The sequence below is a fragment of the Cetorhinus maximus genome, chromosome 26 (assembly GCF_964194155.1).
Source record: "Cetorhinus maximus chromosome 26, sCetMax3.hap1.1, whole genome shotgun sequence".
Classification (NCBI taxonomy): Eukaryota; Metazoa; Chordata; class Chondrichthyes; order Lamniformes; family Cetorhinidae; genus Cetorhinus; species Cetorhinus maximus.
The window spans coordinates 31,666,481-31,685,229 of NC_135904.1; the positions used below are offsets into that span (position 1 = coordinate 31,666,481).

The window sequence follows — 18,749 nt, forward strand, 5'->3', positions numbered from 1 at the left end:
GAGAAAAAGGAAAAAAATAGATATATTCTTTTCTTTCTGAGGACTGTTAATAATTTCTCTTTTTCTTCCTGCGTGTCCTTTTCTTGGCAGCACTGACCTGTATCTCTGTCTTTTCTTTAATTTCGCTGTTGGCTGGACTAGACTCGGGCGTGAGCTGAACGTGAATGAGCTCAGTAGTTGTTTTTTCCAACAGCCCTTCTGAAAATTCAGGGTCTTCTAGCTTTAAAACTTCAAGGCTTTTACACAGCTGCTGCTTCAGCTCTTCCAATCCTTTCCTATTCTCATTAATAGTTTTCTGGAGAATCGCAAATCATTGCCCCTTCTCAGCTAATTCATTCCTTAACTCAGCCAGAAACAGGTTTAACTCTTCCTTTTCTTCTTCATCTCTTTTTTGTGGCACAGTTGGGAGCTGATTGAATTTTGTAGCTTACGAAAGTCCTTTAATAGATTTTCCATTTCCTTTCGAAGGATGCCGACTTCAGCTTGAACTCTGTCCCGGTGTAACACTTCTACGGGCTTCTCCCGTTGGGTCTTTGTGTACTTATTTTTTCTTGCAGCAACACTTCTGGTTTCGAATTGGGAATTTAGAGGGCCCTCAAGATTTATCGCTCCCAGCCAGTTCCTTCCGAGGAGACTCGGTCCCCTGCCTGACAGTAGATGGGTAATTTTACAGACTGTTCCCTCATACTGCACCTTGACTTGACACACCCTTTTCACATTTATTTCTTTGCCTGTGTACGTCCTCAGCTTTGTGTCCAAAACTTCTAACTTCAAAGGATGGGTTCCTTTTCTCAGATATCTAAATGTTTGTTCTCCAATGACAGACATTGACGCTCCCGTATCAACTTCCGTCTTAATGGGTTGTCCGTTAACTGTAATGACTACTTGGATTGACTCGGTTCTACCCACTTGATGCTGATTCTATTTCTTCTGGCTCTTCGACGAGGCATATTTCATGATTTTTCCTTCTGCCTTTATAGTGTTGTTTTAGCCTTTCTTTGCACTGCCGCCTTATGTGGCCATAGCAGTGGCAGAAAAAACACTCGCCTTGTTTGAGTTGTTGTTCGCTCACTGGAGGCCTGGATGTATTTCTCTCATTCATTTTGTAGGTTTTCATTGTAGTACCATTGTTTTTCAATGGCCTGGAGCTAGAGAGCGTTTTCTATCTTTCCGTGGAGTCCGAAGTTTTCACACCTTTTGTTGCCGAATTGTCCCGCTGGACCAGAGGAACGGCGCCATTTTGTGTATCTTTTATAACTTCAGAATTTGTAACAGCACTCCATCGCGGTAGCTAATTCTAATGTCTCATTGAAGTCTAGACTGGGTTCAGCTAGCAAACGCCTTCGGATAGTATCATCTCCAGTCCCGCATGTCAGCCGGTCTCTCAACATATGATGGATGATCCGAATTCGTAATGCTTCGTTAATGCCGCAATAACGGCCACATAGTCAGCTATTGTCTCCTCTGGAAGCCTGTTCCTTGAATTGAACTTGAAGCGCTGCATAGTAACTAAAGGCTTTGGTCTCAGGTGGCTCTGCACAATTTTATTAACTCGTCGAAAGTCTTCGAGTCTGGGGTGCTAGGTGACATAAGGCTTCAGAGCAGCCTGTACGTTTTGCTTCCACTGAGGACAAAAGAATTGTGTTGTTCTTCTCCCCCGCGATGTTGGTGGTGGTAAAAAAGAACACTAGGCGTTTGACATACTGAGACCAGTCATCTGCAATGGGGTTGAATGGATTGACACGCCTGAACTGCGGCATCATGAATGACTGCCAGGGGACTGCACTTCCAATGGGCTTTCCAGGTGATGACGAATTTAGATGTTTGGCTTACCGTGGAGTTGTGCTCTCTCTGGGGTCTCTTATAATTTTCTGTCCATAGATGTTTTTCATGTATTTACCCTTTTAAATGTATTGTTGCTTTAAGAGCAGTCAGTTTTTTTAACGCTCTCTGCAGCTGTTAGCTTTTCTCTGCTGTGTTTTGCACTCTTTTCGGGTTTTGGTAGGATCCATTTAAACATTTTAATTTTAAACTGCAGCACTGCTTTCTGCTCCGATTACCAGCTGTCACCTATTTTACAAGTTAAGTACAGATGCTCTTTCCAATGCTTTGCTCACCCAACTTGTGGATTCTCACTCAGGTCTTGCAGCGTTTTCATTCTCGTCACCACTTTTATGTCTTGGGTAAATGAGTTTGTTGTTCAGCTGAACTCTAATTGCATGCCTTCCTATGTTCTCTTCAATTGTTGCTTGCAATCAATAACGGGGAGAGACTGATGTAGAATAAACAGTGACGGTTTATTGAGACATACGGCAGAGCACCAGATCATAAGTGCTCACTCAGAAACCTCCCGAACTAGACTTACAGTTCCCAGTTGTCTGCACTATCACATGATCAGTATATTTGAATTCTCTTAAAGGGACAGAGTACCTCATTTTACCACACTTATGGTACAGAACCTACATAGAAAGTTTGTTGAAGGCAAGAAATTAAATTTTTGGATTAATGGATTGGAGAATGGTTGGAAATAGAATACCCAGTGGATCAGCATATATAAGGGAGAGATTGATTAATTGCAGTGGACGTAAGGAGCACAAAATTATAATTTGCTGACGGCACAAAAGTAAGAAGCTAGATAACTTCAGGATGACATAAACAGGCTAGATTGAATGTACAACAGGGAAAATGCAATTTAATATAGGCTAGTGTAGGGTAATGTGTTTTAGGAGATAACACAAGCAAGAGAAGTATGAAGTTAATGAAATGATTGCAGTGTGCAGAAACATGGCGACCCTAGGGTTACAAATATTTAATCCGTTGAAAGCGAGAGCAGGTAGATAAAGCATAACAAGAACCATAAATATTTGTGTTTTTAAAAATGGGGCATACAGTACAAAAGCAAAGATATGATAACTTTGTGTAAGATAATAATTAGGACATAGTTCAGGACACTGTGCAATTTTGCTTGCTCGCCTCCCCCAATTAGAGAAAGGAAGGTTAAAATTGTAGAAACAATGTAGATTCATTTGGATGGTGCAAGAGATGGAAAAGTGGGATATGAGGAGAACTTGTAAATACTTGAACTATTTCCACTGGAGAAAAGACCAACAGGAGATTTAATAGAGGACTTTAAAATGCTGTGGTGCTGGAACCAATGACAAGGCCAAGGGGTCATTCATTTCATTGAGGGTGAGGAAAGAGATCAGGCCAAACTTATTTGGAGTATTGTTAAAGCATAGGATGCTTTTGCAGCAGGAAGTAGTTGAGAGAGAGGGAGAGAGACCGTTACATCTTTTTTAAAGGAATGAGTTGTTAAATTTGTGAAGCAGAAGGTGATACAGGTTTACAGGAAGATTGCAGGAAGTGTGATTTGTTTGGGCTTGCTTTGATGAAGAGCTCGCACAGATATGATGGGTTGAATGGCCTTCTGTGCTATAAACACCTGTGGTCCTGGGCTTCTTATTGTTTGATTTCTGCCCCTTTGAATGAAGGCTTGTACCTGAAAATAGCACAATACAAAGCTGACTTCTGTTATTCCAGGCAAATAATAGCTACAAGTTAATAATTTTGAGAATCAAGTTATTTTGGCTGATAATGAATTAAGTCTCTAACAATGAATTTCACATCCTAAAGTCAATTTGTACAAGGTACAGATAGCAGAACAAATATTGGATTTAATGCACAAGCACAGTCCCTTATTGGAATTTTTATAGCTCCTATTGATGGGAAATAAGATAAATGACAGACAGAAACCAGAATGAATTTGAGGCATTCATTGTTCAGAAATCTTTAAGATCTTTTCTGCTGTATATGAAATAAAAAAACATTTATTTTTCTCTCTAAAAGTTGTTTGGCCTATATTGACAAATAAGTGTGTTGACATTTATTGAGGAACTCAGCCCTGTTTGTACATCAAACACACAGGGATCAATTCCTACTAGAAAATTGTGGCAGCTTGTTACACAAGTGATTGTAAAATGAGCCAATCAGAATAGCTCTTCATTTTAAAATAATCCTCTGAATAATTTTATTTATGTTCTCCTGTTAAATGGCAATTTTTAAATAATCCATTAATTTGTATATGACAAGCATTTAATGACTTAGCTTACTGTTTTATAACAACATGTATTCAGCTATAATTTTTATTCTGGTATGAAGTTTAACCAAGATCTACCAGAGGAATAGAGCCAATGTTGTATGAAAGGATTAAAACAACTCACTCAGCACAGACCAGTAAATGAAGAGGTAATCCTTAAAAGGATGAAATGCATCCTAAACCATAGGTAAAATAATTCAGCATTATTGCCAGAAAGTGGATGCATAAGTGATGGTTACTTGAGAGATCTTGTGAAGGGGCTACCATTATGAAGGATGATTATGTGATAATGTGATCTTTGTTTCATTGCCATTTGACATCTTTGTAGAAATAGTGTTTATGCCAGCAAATTGGCAATAAGCCTAAAGCCTTTTTTAAATTGCTCAGTTTTACTTATAATTGTTGAAGTTTTGTTTCATATGTTATATATATTTATACATATATGTTTCATCTGGACATTTCTGTCTTGTGATGAATTATGAGTAAATGTGTCAGAATGCACTACGCACCCACCAGCACCATGACTCTCAGAGAATTTGTTCAATGAGTAGCTGAGTTATGCAGGTGAGGAAAATATGAGCCGATTTGGCTGTTCTCATTCAGGACAGTGGCTGTGACTGTACTGTTGATCTTAGTGCTCAAAAATTAGGAAGAGAGACAAATCAGCTAAGAGATTCTCATTTCTGATTGCTATCCAGCCACTTTGCTGGAAATGTGCATGTGTGGAAATAATTTAGGCATAGGAATAAAGTATGATCCTTTGTATGGGAAAAGTAGCCTGTCAACATTATACTTGCTACACATGGAACTATACTTCAGCAAGGAGTTGACCCCTTCAGCACAAAAGGGAAGCTGAGAAAATTGGAAGGAAAAATAAACCCGTAAGTGTTAACCTGCATTCACAACCCCCCTGTAAAAAAAAAACCTTAACTCCCCTTTAGAGCATTCTAGTTATTAAACTTATACGGGGTGAATAGCCATTTGGGAAAACTCTGGTTTTGATCACACCACTCTTGGAACTCAAATCCCAAATGTTCCCAAATGCCCAGTTCCAGGCTGGCATTATTCAGTGTGCTGAATACCATTGTATGATCGGAATTCTCATTTTATAAATTTAGATGTTTATTCTAACTGAAGCTCTTGATCACAATATTTATAGGCTTTGATCACATTTTTCAAATAAAGTTACATACAAGAGCTTTTCATTTCACTGAACTAAATCACAGAATCGTTACGGTGCAGAAGGAGGCCACTCAGCCCATCGTGTCTGCACTGGCTCTCCAAATGAGCATTGTGACTTCGTGCCATTCTCTTGCCTTTTCCCCGTAACCCTGCACATTGTTTCTATTCAATAATCATCCAATGCCATCTTGGATGCCTCGATTGAACCTGCCTCCACCACACATTCAGGCAGTGCGTTCCAGACTCGAACCAGTCGCTGAGTGAAAACGTTTTTTTCTCACATCATATTTGCTTCTTTTGCAAATCACTTTAAACCTGTGCCCTCTCGTTCTCAATCCTTTTATGAATGAGAACAAGTTTCTCCCTATCTACTCTATCTAGCCCCCTCATGATTTTGAACACCTCTATCAAATCTCCTCTTGGCCTTCTCCTCTCCAAGGAGAACAGTTCCAACCTCATAGAATCATAGAGTTTTACAGCACAGAAAGAAGCCTTTCAGGCCATCATGCCTCCGCCAGTCATCAAGCCCCAATCTACCCTAATCCCATTTTCCAGCACTTGGCCCATAGCCTTATGTGCTATGGTGTTTCAAGTGTTCATCTAAACACTTGTTAAATGTTGTGAGGATCCCCGCCTCTACCACCAATTCAGGCAGTGAGTTCCAGATACCCTCCACCCTCTGGGTGAAAAATATTTCCCTCAAATCCCTCTAAACCCCCTACCCTTTACCTTAAATCTAAGCCCCTCTTGGTTACTGACCCCACCCCCACTAAGGGGAAAAGGTTCTTCCTATCTATCCTATCTATGTCCCTCATAATTTTGTACACCTAAATCCGGTCCCCCTTCAGCCTTCTCTGCTCTAAGGAAAACAACCCCAGCCTATCCAGTCTCTCTTCATAGCCAAAACACTCCAGCCCAAGCAACATCCTGGTGAATCTCCTCTGCACCCTCTCCAGTGCAATCACATTCTTCGTATAGTGTGGCGACCAGAACTGCACACAGTACTCCAGATGTGGCCTAACTAACGCTTTTTATAGATCCATCATAACCTCCCTGCTCTTGTAATCAATGTCTCGACTAATAAAGGCAAGTATCCCATATGCTTTCTCAACCATCTTATCGACCTGCCCTGCTGCCTTCAAGGATCTGTGGACATGCATATCAAGGCCCCTCTGATCCTCTGTACTTCCTAGGATCCTACCATTTATTGTGTACTCCCTTGCCTTGTTAGTTCTCCCAAAATACAACACCTCACATTTTTCAGGATTAAATTCCATTTGCCACTGTTCTGTCCATCTGACCAGCCCGTCTATATCGTCCTGTAGTCTAAGGCTTTCCTCCTCGCTATTTACCACACCACCAATTTTCATGTCATCTGCATACTTACTGATCATACCTTCTACATTCATGTCTACAAACAGCAAGGGACCCAGCACTGAACTCTGCGGTACGCCACTGGACACAAGCTTCCAGTCACAAAAACACCCTTCAACCATCACCCTCTGCCTCCTGCCACTAAGCCAATTTTGGATCTAATTTGCCAAATTGCCCTGGATCCCACGAGCTCTTACCTTCTTGACCAGTCTCCCTTGTGAGACCTTGTCAAAAGCCTTACTGAAGTCCATGTTGGCTACATCAACTATGCCATCTAGTCACCTCCTCGAAAAATTCAATCAAATTTGTTAGACATGATCTCCCCATGACAAAGCCATGCTGACTATCCTTGCTTAATCCTTGCCTCTCTAAGTGGAGATTAATTCTGTCCCTCAGAATTTTTTCCAAAAGCTTCCCTACCACTGATATTAGACTCACTGGCCTATAGTTCCCTGGTTTATCTCTACCACCCTTCTTGAATATTGGTACCACATTAGCAGCCCTCCAGTCCTCTGTCACCTCCTATGGCCAGAGAGGATTTGAAAATTAATGTCAGGGCCCCTGCAATCTTGTCCCTTGCCTCCCACAGCAGCCTGGGATACATTTCATCTGGGCCTGGGGATTTATCCACTTTTAAGCCCACTAAAACTGCTAATACCTCCTCCCTCTCAATGCTAATTTGTTCAAGTATATCACAGTCACCCTCCCTGATTTCTAGACCTACATCGTCGTTCTCTGGAGTGAATACAGATTCAAAGTCCTCATTTAAGACCTTGCCTACGTCTTCCGGCTCCTCTCACAGATTGCCACTTTGATCCTTAATGTGCCCTACTCTTTAATATAAAAGCAAAAAACTGCAGATGCTGGAAATCCAAAACAAAAATAAAAATACCTGGAAAAACTCAGCAAGTCTGACAGCATCTGCGGAGAGGAACACAGTTAACGTTTCGAGTCCGCATAACTCTTCAACAGAACTAAGGAAAAACAGAAGAGAGGTGAAATATAAGCTGGTTTAAGGGTGGGGGGTGGGACAAGTAGAGCTGGATAGAGGGCCAGTGATAGGTGGAGTTGCCAAAAGATGTCATAGACAAAAGAACAAAGAGGTGTTGACGGTGGTGATATTAGCTAAGAAATGTGCTAATAGGTGACATTAAGGGTAGAAAGCAGGACGAGCAAGGTACAGAAAGCCCTAGTGGGGATGCAGTGGGGTGGGGGAAGGGATCGAAATAGGCTAAAAGGTAGAGATAAAACAATGGATGGAAATACATTTAAAAGTAATGGAAATAGGTGGGAAAAGAAAAACCTATATAAATAATTGGAAAAAAGGGGGATCGGAAAGGGGGTGGGGATGGAGGAGAGAGGTCATGATCTAAAGTTGTTGAACTCAATATTTAGTCCAGAAGGCTGTAAAGTGCCTAGTCGGAAGATGAGGTGCTGTTCCTCCAGTTTGCATTGAGCTTCACTGCCCTACTCTTTCCCTGGTTGTCCTCTTGCCTCTAATATACTTATTAAAACACCTCTGGATTTTCCTTTATTTTACCTGCCAGTGTTTCTTCATGCCCCCTCTTCACTCTCCTAATTCTTTTAAGTAACCCCCTGCACTTTCTATACTCCTCTAGGGCTTCCGCTGTTTTGAGCCCTCAGTATCTACCATAAGCTTCCCTTTTTTTCCTTATCCAATCCTGTACATTCCTCAACATCCAGGGTTCTCTGGACTTATTGGCCCCATCCTTCACCTTTACAGGAACATGTTGGCCCTGCACTCCCACTCTCCTTTTTGAATGACTCCCACTGCTCTGATGTAGATTTTCCAACAATAGCTGCTCCCAGTCCACTTTGGCCAGACTCTGTCTTATCATATTAAAATTGGTCTTCCCCCAATTCAGAACCTTTATTTCCGGTCCATCTCAGTCCATCTCCACCTCTCCAATCTATCTTCATAACTGAAGTTTCTCATCCCTGGAACCATTTTCCTCTTCTGCACTCTCTCCAATGTGTTGACATCCTTCCTATAGTGCAGTACCCAGAACTATACGCAATACTCCAGCTGAGGTCTAACTGATGTCTTATATAAGCTTAGCATAACCTCCTTGCTCTTGTACTCTATGCCCCCATTGATAAAGCCCAGGATGCTGTATGCTTTCTTAACTGCTCTCTCCACCTGTCTTGCCACCTTCAATGATCTATGCATAGATACACCCAGGTCCCTCTGCTCCTGCACCGCCTTAAGAATTGTATCCCTTATTTTATATTGTTTCTCCATGTTCTTACTGCATCACCCTCACACTTCTCCATATCAAACTTCTGTTGCCACCTATCTGCCCACTCCACCAACTTGTCTATGTCCTTTTGAAGTTCTACACTGTCGTCCTCACAGTTTACAATGCTTCTAAGTTTCATTTCATCCGCAAACTTTGCTCTATGCCCCTATTGATAAAGCCCAGGATACTGAATGCTTTATTAACTCTCTCTCCACCTGTCCTATACGTATATTTCAACAAATGGGCAGGGTAATGTTATTATTTCAAAGCATGATTATTAAAGAATAAAGCTTTCTTTTAAAACTGGTCATAACTGGAATCCTCTGTGAGCCTGAACTCTAGCTTCATTGAATCAGCATTCAGAGATTACTTAAAAAGTGAAGCTCTTGACCTAGCCTGTGCTTAGTCTGTTCTGCCTAGACTCTGTTCTCCATCTTCATTTATTTTATCTGAATTTCTTGTGTAAAGTGCCTACGTACTTGATGGGCATGAATATATCCTAATTCGATCTTGTATGAAAGTGTTTTTGAAGGAATTAATCTTTATGAGCGTATATTATTTTGGCAAACACTTGAATAAAGTTCTTTGTAAAATATGAAACATCATCTATTGCCATTATGATGAAAGGCACCTTATTTCTAATACTCCTGTCTCAGTACAATTTTAGAAAAATTGCATTTGATTATAAATGTAGATATTTTTGATGGAAGCGTGCAGACCAGCTTTCATGTGAACAAAAAATGTCACCCCTAAGCAGGTATACATTCCCTCTTTGATTCAATTTATATAAATGACTTGGATGAAGGGACAGATGGGATGGTTGCTAAATTTGCTGACAACACGAAGATAGGTAGGAAAGTAAGTTGTGAAGAGGGCATAAGGAGGCTACAGAGTGACAAAGGTTAAGTGAGTGGGCAAAGACCTGGCAAATGGAGTATAATGTGGGCACATGTAAAATTATCCATTTCAGCAGAAAGAATAAAAAAGAAGCATTTTATCTAAACGATGAAAGATTGCAGAATTCTGAGATTCAGAGGGATCTGGGTGTCCTGGTGCATGAATCACAAAAGGCTAGTATGCAGGCACAGCAAGTAATTAGGAAAGCTAAGAGAATGTTATCTTTTATTGCAAGGGAAATTGAATACACAAGTAGGGAAGTTATGCTTCAGTTGTACAGGGCACTGGTGAGACCACATCTGGAGTACTGTGTACAGTATTGGTCGTCTTATTTAAGGAAAGATGCAAATGCGTTAGAAGCAGTTCAGAGAAGGTTTACTAGGCTAATACCAGGAATGGGCGGGTTCTCTTATGAGGAAAGGTTGGACAGGTTAGGTTTGTATTCACTGGAGTTTAGAAGAGTAAGAGGTGACTTGATCGAAATCTTTAAGATCCTGGGAGGTCTTGACAGAGTGGATGTGGGAACGATGTTTACTCTTGTGGAAGAATCTAGAACAAGGGGTCACGGTTTAAAAATAAGGGGTTCCACATTTCAGACACATGAGAATTTTTTTTCTCTGAGGGTCGTGAGCCTTTGGAACGCTCTGCCTCAAAAGGCAGTGGAAGCAGGGTTTTTGAATATTTTTAAGGCAGGGCTAGATTGATTCGTGATTAACAAGGGGGTAAAAGGTTTTTGGGGTAGGTGAGAGGTTACAAATAGATCTGCCATGACCTTATTGAATGGCGGAGCAGGCTTGAAGGGCCGAGTGGCCTGCTCCTAGTTCGTATGTTCAGAAGGTTGTGTTCAAACCCACACTCAGACCTGAACACTTGGTGATACTTGAGTGTTATAACTGAAAATGCTGCATTGTTACAGGTGCTGTCTTTCAGATGATATGCTAAACCAAGACGCAGTCTTCCTGTTCAGGTAGACACCACATCTCCTTTGGCATTATTTGTAAGACACAGGGGAGTTCTCCCAGAGCCCTGGCCAGGATTTACCCTTCAGCCAACTTGAGCAAAAACAGATTAACATGTCATTTATCTCATAGTTATCTGTGGGGCCTTGCTTTACAAAAGTTGGCTGTCACATTTACCTACTTAAGAACTGTACTTCATTGGTTGTGAAGTGTTTTGGAATATCCTAAGGATCTGGAAGGTGCTATATGGATAAAAGTCTTTCTTTTTCTGTCTTCATTTAAATAACAGCAAATGTTGAGTAATTCTTATTTAGTAAGAGGTCTGATAGTGATAATATGTAAATGTGTTTGCCTTCTCTATTTTCTCTTGAAGACCCTTGAGTCAAGAAGAGATAGCTCAGCGACGGGAGCAGGCCAGGAAAAGACATGCAGAAAAACTTGCGAATCAGATGCAGAAATTGGAACAAAACCCACCTGGGAAGACCCTTGAGATCTCCTCAGCTAACACAAGTACAAGAGGTGAAAATTGTAATTGTTGTAATTGGTATTGAACCTAAAGCAAAAGCATATTCTCTCAAAGTATATTCTTTTTAATTTTAGTATAGACCTTTAGATGAAGTATTTTAGCATCTTTTCTCTAATGATATTGTGTAATAGCATCAACTAATTTAGTAAAGTGAAGACAATCCCTCAAGGTATGTAATCTATAGATCAGGATGTCAGAAGAAATAATGTTACCAACTGTAATATTTTTTACAATTGTTTAGAAGATCTGACATGTTGCCAACAAGAAGCCAGAGGAAACAGTGTTTTAGAAGGAAGTATTCAGTACACAATTATTTATTTAGCTGTTAAGCAACACCTGGTACACTGAAATGTTTTATGGACCGGTTTATTCATCCCTGCAGACTGGGTGCTGCTGAAACCCAATTCTATGTATTTAGAACATTTTTTTGGCAGCAGATTTACTTATTCAGTTGCATTTGTAGGTGGCTAGCTGGTTCCAAAGCCCCATAGGTTGATGCTAGACCGACTATACGTTGGCAGTCTGTCTTCAAGAATAGACCAACTTTACTGCCACCAGATTATACACATAAATTACTTATGAGTGAACATTGACCCTGAATTCCATCCATGCCCTGGCAGCACCATTGATGGGCGATATTAAAAAAAAAGGTTTGGGACTACATTTAATTTATTTGGCAGTTTACATATCTGCAAAACATGATTGTACCTGACACATTTGTCTGCAATTTGAATCAATTCCTATTTTCTACATGCATATTTAAATATATACTGTCACGACCATGTAAAAGGCATTTCCTCAAAGTGGTCTATGCACTAAGAATTTGTATGTGTATGTATGTAGCCCCCTTTTTAATTTGCAAGTGATTCAATTTAAACTTAACCAGCAGCAAAGCTTTAGTCTTAAACCAGAAAAAGTTAGTTTATTGCAAAAACACTGTTGTAAGTTACTTAAGTAAAAGTGGTGAAGTTACTAACTGAACACATACAAAGATTAAATTCAGATCAGGATAAAAGATACTTATAAAGGTGAGATTCAGTTCAATCCTTTAAGACATCTTTGCAAGCCCATAGCTTGCAGTTGAATTGCTGGTTGTCTGGAATGAAGGGTTGAAGTTGAAAAGTTGTGTTCAGTTGTGAAGGCTTCTGCTGTCAATTACTTGATGTTTGCCTTTTTCAGGTGAACTCAGGTTTTAGGAGAGAGAGAAAGTTCCTTGTTCCACAATAGTTTTGTGGTTATGGCACATGAAGATTGCTTAAATTCTTTTCAACAGGACAACAGTTGATTTAGAAATACCTTCCTCTTCGTTCTCCATTGGCCGAGAACCGTCTCTGATGATGTCTCTGAGTTCTTCATGGGAGTTCTGCATAGATGGCTTTCGCAGTCCACCTTTAGCACAACCAAAGCAAAATGGCTGCTACGTTAATCTCAAATGAGCCATTGTTCCACCAAGCAAAGAACTTAATTGCGTTGAGGTCCTTTCAAGACCCTTCCTGTCTCCTGTTCTCTGAGAAGCTAAGAAGTCTTCACACATTTAGAAGATTCAGTGGACAGCCCTGGAGGAGCCTTGCATTATGACTCTGTGATCAGTTCTGGAGATGAGTCTGACAAGGTGTGAGCAAACACAAAGGTGCCAAGATGTCTGCCCATACCTCCATCTTAAAAAGGGCTTTTGAACTCAAAGGTTTCAAAGCAAAAATGTACCTTTCACTCAGTTGTCCTTAAAATCTATAATATAACTACACATTCATGACAATACATATATATAGTCATTTAGCAGTGTAGAGCTTGAATATTGTTGAAAAAAAAGACGTTTTTTGTCAAAGTTTTTTGTCTTGCACTCACCAGGACAATTTGTAAGAGAATACCAATATAAGGGGAAAACAACAATTTATACTGTGTGAGAAGAGAGTGCTGATTAGTTGGCAAGTGGGCTCTGGGTTGAGGTGTTGCCATGGAGAATGTACCAGTTGATGTTGGGTGAGTTAACTGCCAAGCATTGTTTGAAATTTAAAACAGGCAGCTTGACTCTGATTGGTCAAGACATTACCTGAGGAATGAACCAGCAAATGGCTGTCACTTATTTTGTTTAGCAGAAACAGGTGCAATGTGTGTACATGTTCTTTCTGCCTGCAAAGAACAGGGGCCTGTGTATTAATATATATAGCTTCCAGTACATGCAAATATGCCACACTATGAGCCCGACTGACAATCTTAAATTGGTTGTCAGCGTAATTCTCAGCACACTGAAGATTATTTAGCAAATGTTGTCCAATCGTGGAATCGCATCTATTGTTGGCCAATGTGTTTTGAGTTTTGCAAGCATGGGCTGATTGGGTACGGTTAGTACCTTGGCCATTGCAAACAGCAGAAAGGACATGTTGTTTGATATGACCTACCAGTCTTTGGGATATACAGCCTATATACCTAACATCATACCGGCACTGAAATTCATGTACCACGTTACTCATTTGTGTAATAGGCAGAACGTCTTTTTGGTTTTTCAGCATCCTGTTAGTGGCGAATACCACTCGTGTTGCTTCTGGATAGTAGCAGCATGAAACAGCTAGTTTCACCTGTTGCTCAAATTTTTGAGATACCTTGCCCTTCCAGGGTAATCTGAGGTAGACTGGGCACTTTTAAGGGCTGAAAGTAATGGCCTTGGACCTGTTAATTAGTTTGCATGATACACGGCGTGAAAAGATCTGATCAGGGTAGCCATTATCCTGCAGGATGTCTTTGCACCCTATTTTAGTATCAAGCTTGCACGGTGAGCAAATGGCTCGGGCCCTATTTATGAAGTTTCTGATAAGGCCAATCTTATAGCACGTGGTAGTGTAAGAGTCCACATGTGTATTGACCAGTGAAGATAGACTTGCAGTAGACCATGGTAGAGAACCTCCTGACAGATTTCTCAACTCGTATGTCAAGGAAAGGGAGTTAATTTGACTGTTCCATTTCAAAGGTGAATTTGAGTGCAGGATGGAGCCCATTAAGACATGCAAAGGAATTATTACATGCAACTGCTGATTTAAATATAGCAAATATATCATCCACATATCTGAAATATGCAAGTGGTAGGAGGTTGGGTGTTATTCCATCGAAGACACGTTTCTCATGGAACCCAACAAAAATGTTTGCGAGAGGATCTCATGGCAACCTCATGTCTTGACCAGTCGGAGCCAAGCTGCCTGGTTTAAATTTCAAGCAATGCTTTACAGTTAACTGTTACCATTATCTGACGCATTCTTCATGGCAGCGCCTCTGCCAATCAGAGTCCACATGCCAACTAATCAGCACTCTCTTCCCATTCAGTATAATGTTAGCAAATAGAGATAGTGTTATTAAGTTATATTTGGTATTTGTGGGTGTTAGGAATGAGTTTTAGCTTTAAAGTTTGTTTGATATGTATTTCTGTATCTTTGTGTTAAGAAGGGTCAAATGAAGTTTTAGTTTCACTTTAAAAAGGTGCTTGCATTTCTAATGAGAGGGTTATGACCGTAAGTTAGGTTAAACAAACAAGTAGAAGAATTGGGCTGTTGCTTAGCAGCAGGGGGCTAAAGAAGCAGGTCCCTCCCACAGACACACACGCAAGAGAAAGAGCAGTTTTGTTTTGGAAGCTGTTGGAGTTCAGTTGGTTTGAAGACAGCTGTGAAGCAGAAGCAACCTAGAAGGGGCAGATAGCCAGTCCCAAGCTAAAGAAAAACCCCAAAATCCAGGGGAGTAGAAGGGGGTAAAGTCCAAAGAAGAACTTCTAGTCAAAGGAAGGACAGGAACCTGCAAAAGGCCCTGTTAAGTGAAGTTAAGAGTGAGGGGCAGAGAAAGGCTCCAAGCTTCAAGTGTAAAACTTCAAGCTGCAGAATGCAGATTTAAAGTGGGATTAGCTTGTAAGAAGCAAGAAGGTCCAAAGAGACAACTGAAGGTCTGTAACTCTCTTATATGGGCATGTGAAGCAGTGTGTACTGTTGAAGGCTGAGTTGGTGAGAGTGTGTGTGGAAGACAGCTTGAATGCATGTGGTGACCCAGGGAAGAGGAACACCAGAAGGAGAGTTTGAAACCCTGGAGGTGAACCCTTGCAGAAGGCGTCTGTGAGAAAGCATCGGTTTGGGAGAAGATTCCAAGGCGAGGTTTTGGAGAGTGGAGATTGGAAACCCTTGTGTGAAAAATGGAATTCAACGAGACTGCTTGGCTCACAGTGTGTCAAGCGTCAGTTGAGGAGAGATCCATAGCACCTGGTTGAGGTGACATCTGTCACTTTGTTTCAGAGTGTGGTGTGTCTGATCACAGAAGGTCTATTGGTACATGGATTGTGTATTTACTGTGAACATTAAAGTAGAGATAGCTTTTGTAACTTGTGTTATCCTTACAAATCTGTATATATCTGTAAACGTATAGGTGTGGGTGAAGAAGCATTGTAATATAGTTCATCTTTTCTTGTTGAATAAATGTTTTATTCTTTTGTTAAAAGTTCATCAGCTGACTCCCATGACTCAGCTACTGTTCAGTAGCTACTCTCCACGTATCTAAACAAACAAAAAAATTTAGGATCTATCAAGCTGGGTTCCACCCTGGGATCAGACTTGCCTAGGGGTAACCTCAGCTGGGGATCATAACAATAGATATGTTTTTTTCCCCTGACATTAGTATTTTCTTGCGAATTGTCCTGATGAGTGCAAGACGAAAAGCTTCAACAAAAAATGTATTTTTTTTTCAGCAATACTCGCATATATATATCATGTATTATATGATTACCAGTTTCTCTCTGGGATGGGAGTTCAAAGCATTACTGGTGGTGGTTGGCCAATGAAGACCAACAGCTCCACTGGTGGTGGGAGGGTGGCAACTGCAACATGACAGTTGATATAAAATTTAATGGTAAATGATTATGAAAAATATACATGTACAGAGTTACCATAGCATTAAATGATGCCACATTTTCATGTGTCTGCACTCATTATTAAAAATAATGTTTTCAGAACTTTTTAACCCTAACTTGTTGCATTATTGATCTTTTTTGATAGTCCAATGACGCATTCCTTTGGAAAGGGTTGGGGTGAGGGGGTCGGTACAAAACTGAACTATTCATGAATCTCAGGGATCAGAAATTTCTGCCAAGTGGCAGATTTCTGACTCTGGGGTTTCAGAAATCTGTCATTGGCATCTGACCTTCAGACCCAAAAGACCAGTTTAAAAAAAAAAAATCTGAACTGCAAGTAGGGACTGCTGCTTTTGACCTTTGGGGAGCTTCATGGTTTTCTGGTAGGCTTCTTAAAAAAAAATTGGAACTGTCAGGTCTACCCTACTCTTAGCAACGGTCGTTTTTAAAATTCTTTAAAGTGACAGTTGCTGAGAGTTGGAACTGACTGCAGAGCAGTGTTTGGAAGAACAGCAAGTGTTGGAAAGGCAGTGCTGGTCCTCCAAGCACAGATTCTGTCTCTCTCACACTGGCTGCTCCAGCTCCTCTAATCACAGTTTCCCTGTCTCCCAATCTTGCTGCTCCTCCAGAGGCAAAATCCATGATTGGAAGAGCAGCAGAGGTGGGAGGGAGGACCTTGTCATTGGAGGTTGATGAGCAGTTATTCTGGCCGGCCCCACTGTTGACATGCAGGGGACATTCAGTTGCGTCGTCACCCACCACTTTGACCAGATGCTCGACGACCAGTCTGACCCATTTGACATCCTCCATAACGCCTTGGGCAAGAAGCTGAATAAGAAAAAAATGAGGCGGCAAGAGACGGGCCAAAACCCAGAGCAATGTAGGGGTGGGAGTCTATACGGGGCTCACTGTTGCTCTGGATCCGCAGGACTCACTGTGTTCGAGAGTGGGAACCCAGCCCGTATTGACACGGCATCGCCCTGGGACCCTTCTCTTGCTTTACGAGGATCCCATGCACAGTCTTTTGAACACGGGACCATGATGGGCATTGTGATGTTTAAAATTGAAGGATAATATACAGTTGGAATATGGCAACCCTCATTTCCACAGCGTTGCATCAAACTGAAACTTGAATTTATTGATTCTGGACTGCAGCATACAATTATAAATGCAGAATTTTATTAATACTAATGTGCAATATTCATTTTCAGAAGATAATGTTCATGAGGGGAGCATGGATGGAGGTGGCGCAAGGCTGAAGGTTCACTTTGGGCACTTAATACTCTTGCACCAGTCCTGCCAGTACCTCAGCTTATATTTCATAATATTTGCATTTATGATCATAAGACAGAGATTTACATATCTTTATTCTTCATTCCACTGAAGACATTCAGGTAGCGAACCAGATGGAACAGACAGATCTGAACACTTGCAGACAGGACAGTCAACAAAAAGAACACTTCATTGCATTCGCCAGGGTGTACAGCGGAACAATCCGCAGAGGACAGAAATTGTTTGTGATAGGACCAAAGTATGACCCTTCAGAAGCTTTAGCCAAGGTGCGTACAAATAAATTTAAGTGCATGGGTATCAAAGGGTTTTTCTTCCAAATAACTGTTCTAAAATTAGTGGTGATCTGTCTCAGAGCAATGGTGCTTGGTGAGACAACAGGTATTTCTTAAGGTTGAGCTATTTTACATGTGGACATGGATTTATGTGTGAGATTTAGTGTGCGATAAAGCCAAGCAATTTGTTCTTTTTTTTAGCAAGATATTGTTGAAAACGTATCACCTTCACAAATAAGTGTTTAATTAGCAGATCATTTTGTTTGAGGAGGGAAACAAACCAGAAGAAATTTGCATCACATTCTTCATTGTGGCATTACACTTTAAGATCTTGTGCTGGCAATGTCAATGCATCTTTGTTACCAAGCACTCCTCCCTCGTGCAGCAAACCAAGTGAAGCTGGTCAGATTGATTTCATGTCAGTGGTTCATGTATGTTCTGGTTGCTCATACAGGTGTATAGGGAACTGGCCTACTATTGTTTTTAATGTTTAAATGTGCAAATAGCAGAAAATTAAATTAAACTTGGAATAGTCACCATGTCCAGAGGTTCCATAATGTTTGAAGAGCATAGAAGATTTTCAGTGTTACTAATTGAGAACTAATATTTTTAAATTATAAAGTTGTTGGCCTTCATCAAATAATTGATAGAAATATATCCGTATTTCTTTAATGGCTACTATAAGGATGTTCCCTCATGCACACACAGCCTAAGTAAATGAAGCAAACTAAATTATATTGGGGTGAAATGATGTGGCTCAGAGAATGGAACACTCGACTGACCTGAACAAACCATTGAAATCATGTGCACAGCAGATGATGTTAAAGCTACTCATATTGCTTTCTCAGAGAGAGATGAAAGCAGAGGAAAATAGATAAAAGGAAATAGTGGTGGAAGATATAGAAATACATAACATTATGGGCAGCTGTGAGGGTCTACAGAGAATACGAAAATATAACAGATGACGCAATTCTGTGGCCATCATTTTCAAGCCTCCTCTCTAAATCTAGATC

General features: G+C 40.6%; 1 protein-coding gene across 2 annotated transcripts in view; it reads left to right on the forward strand.

The window, feature by feature from the left end:
• Nucleotides 1–18,749, forward strand: part of efl1 (elongation factor like GTPase 1) — a 299,163-nt gene that overhangs the window by 122,181 nt on the left and 158,233 nt on the right. For both annotated transcript variants that reach the window (XM_078530449.1, XM_078530450.1), the window contains exons 13-14: nucleotides 11,143–11,288; nucleotides 17,558–17,730. In XM_078530449.1, the coding sequence (XP_078386575.1) occupies nucleotides 11,143–11,288; nucleotides 17,558–17,730 (319 nt within the window). The remainder of the gene's footprint in view (nucleotides 1–11,142; nucleotides 11,289–17,557; nucleotides 17,731–18,749) is intronic.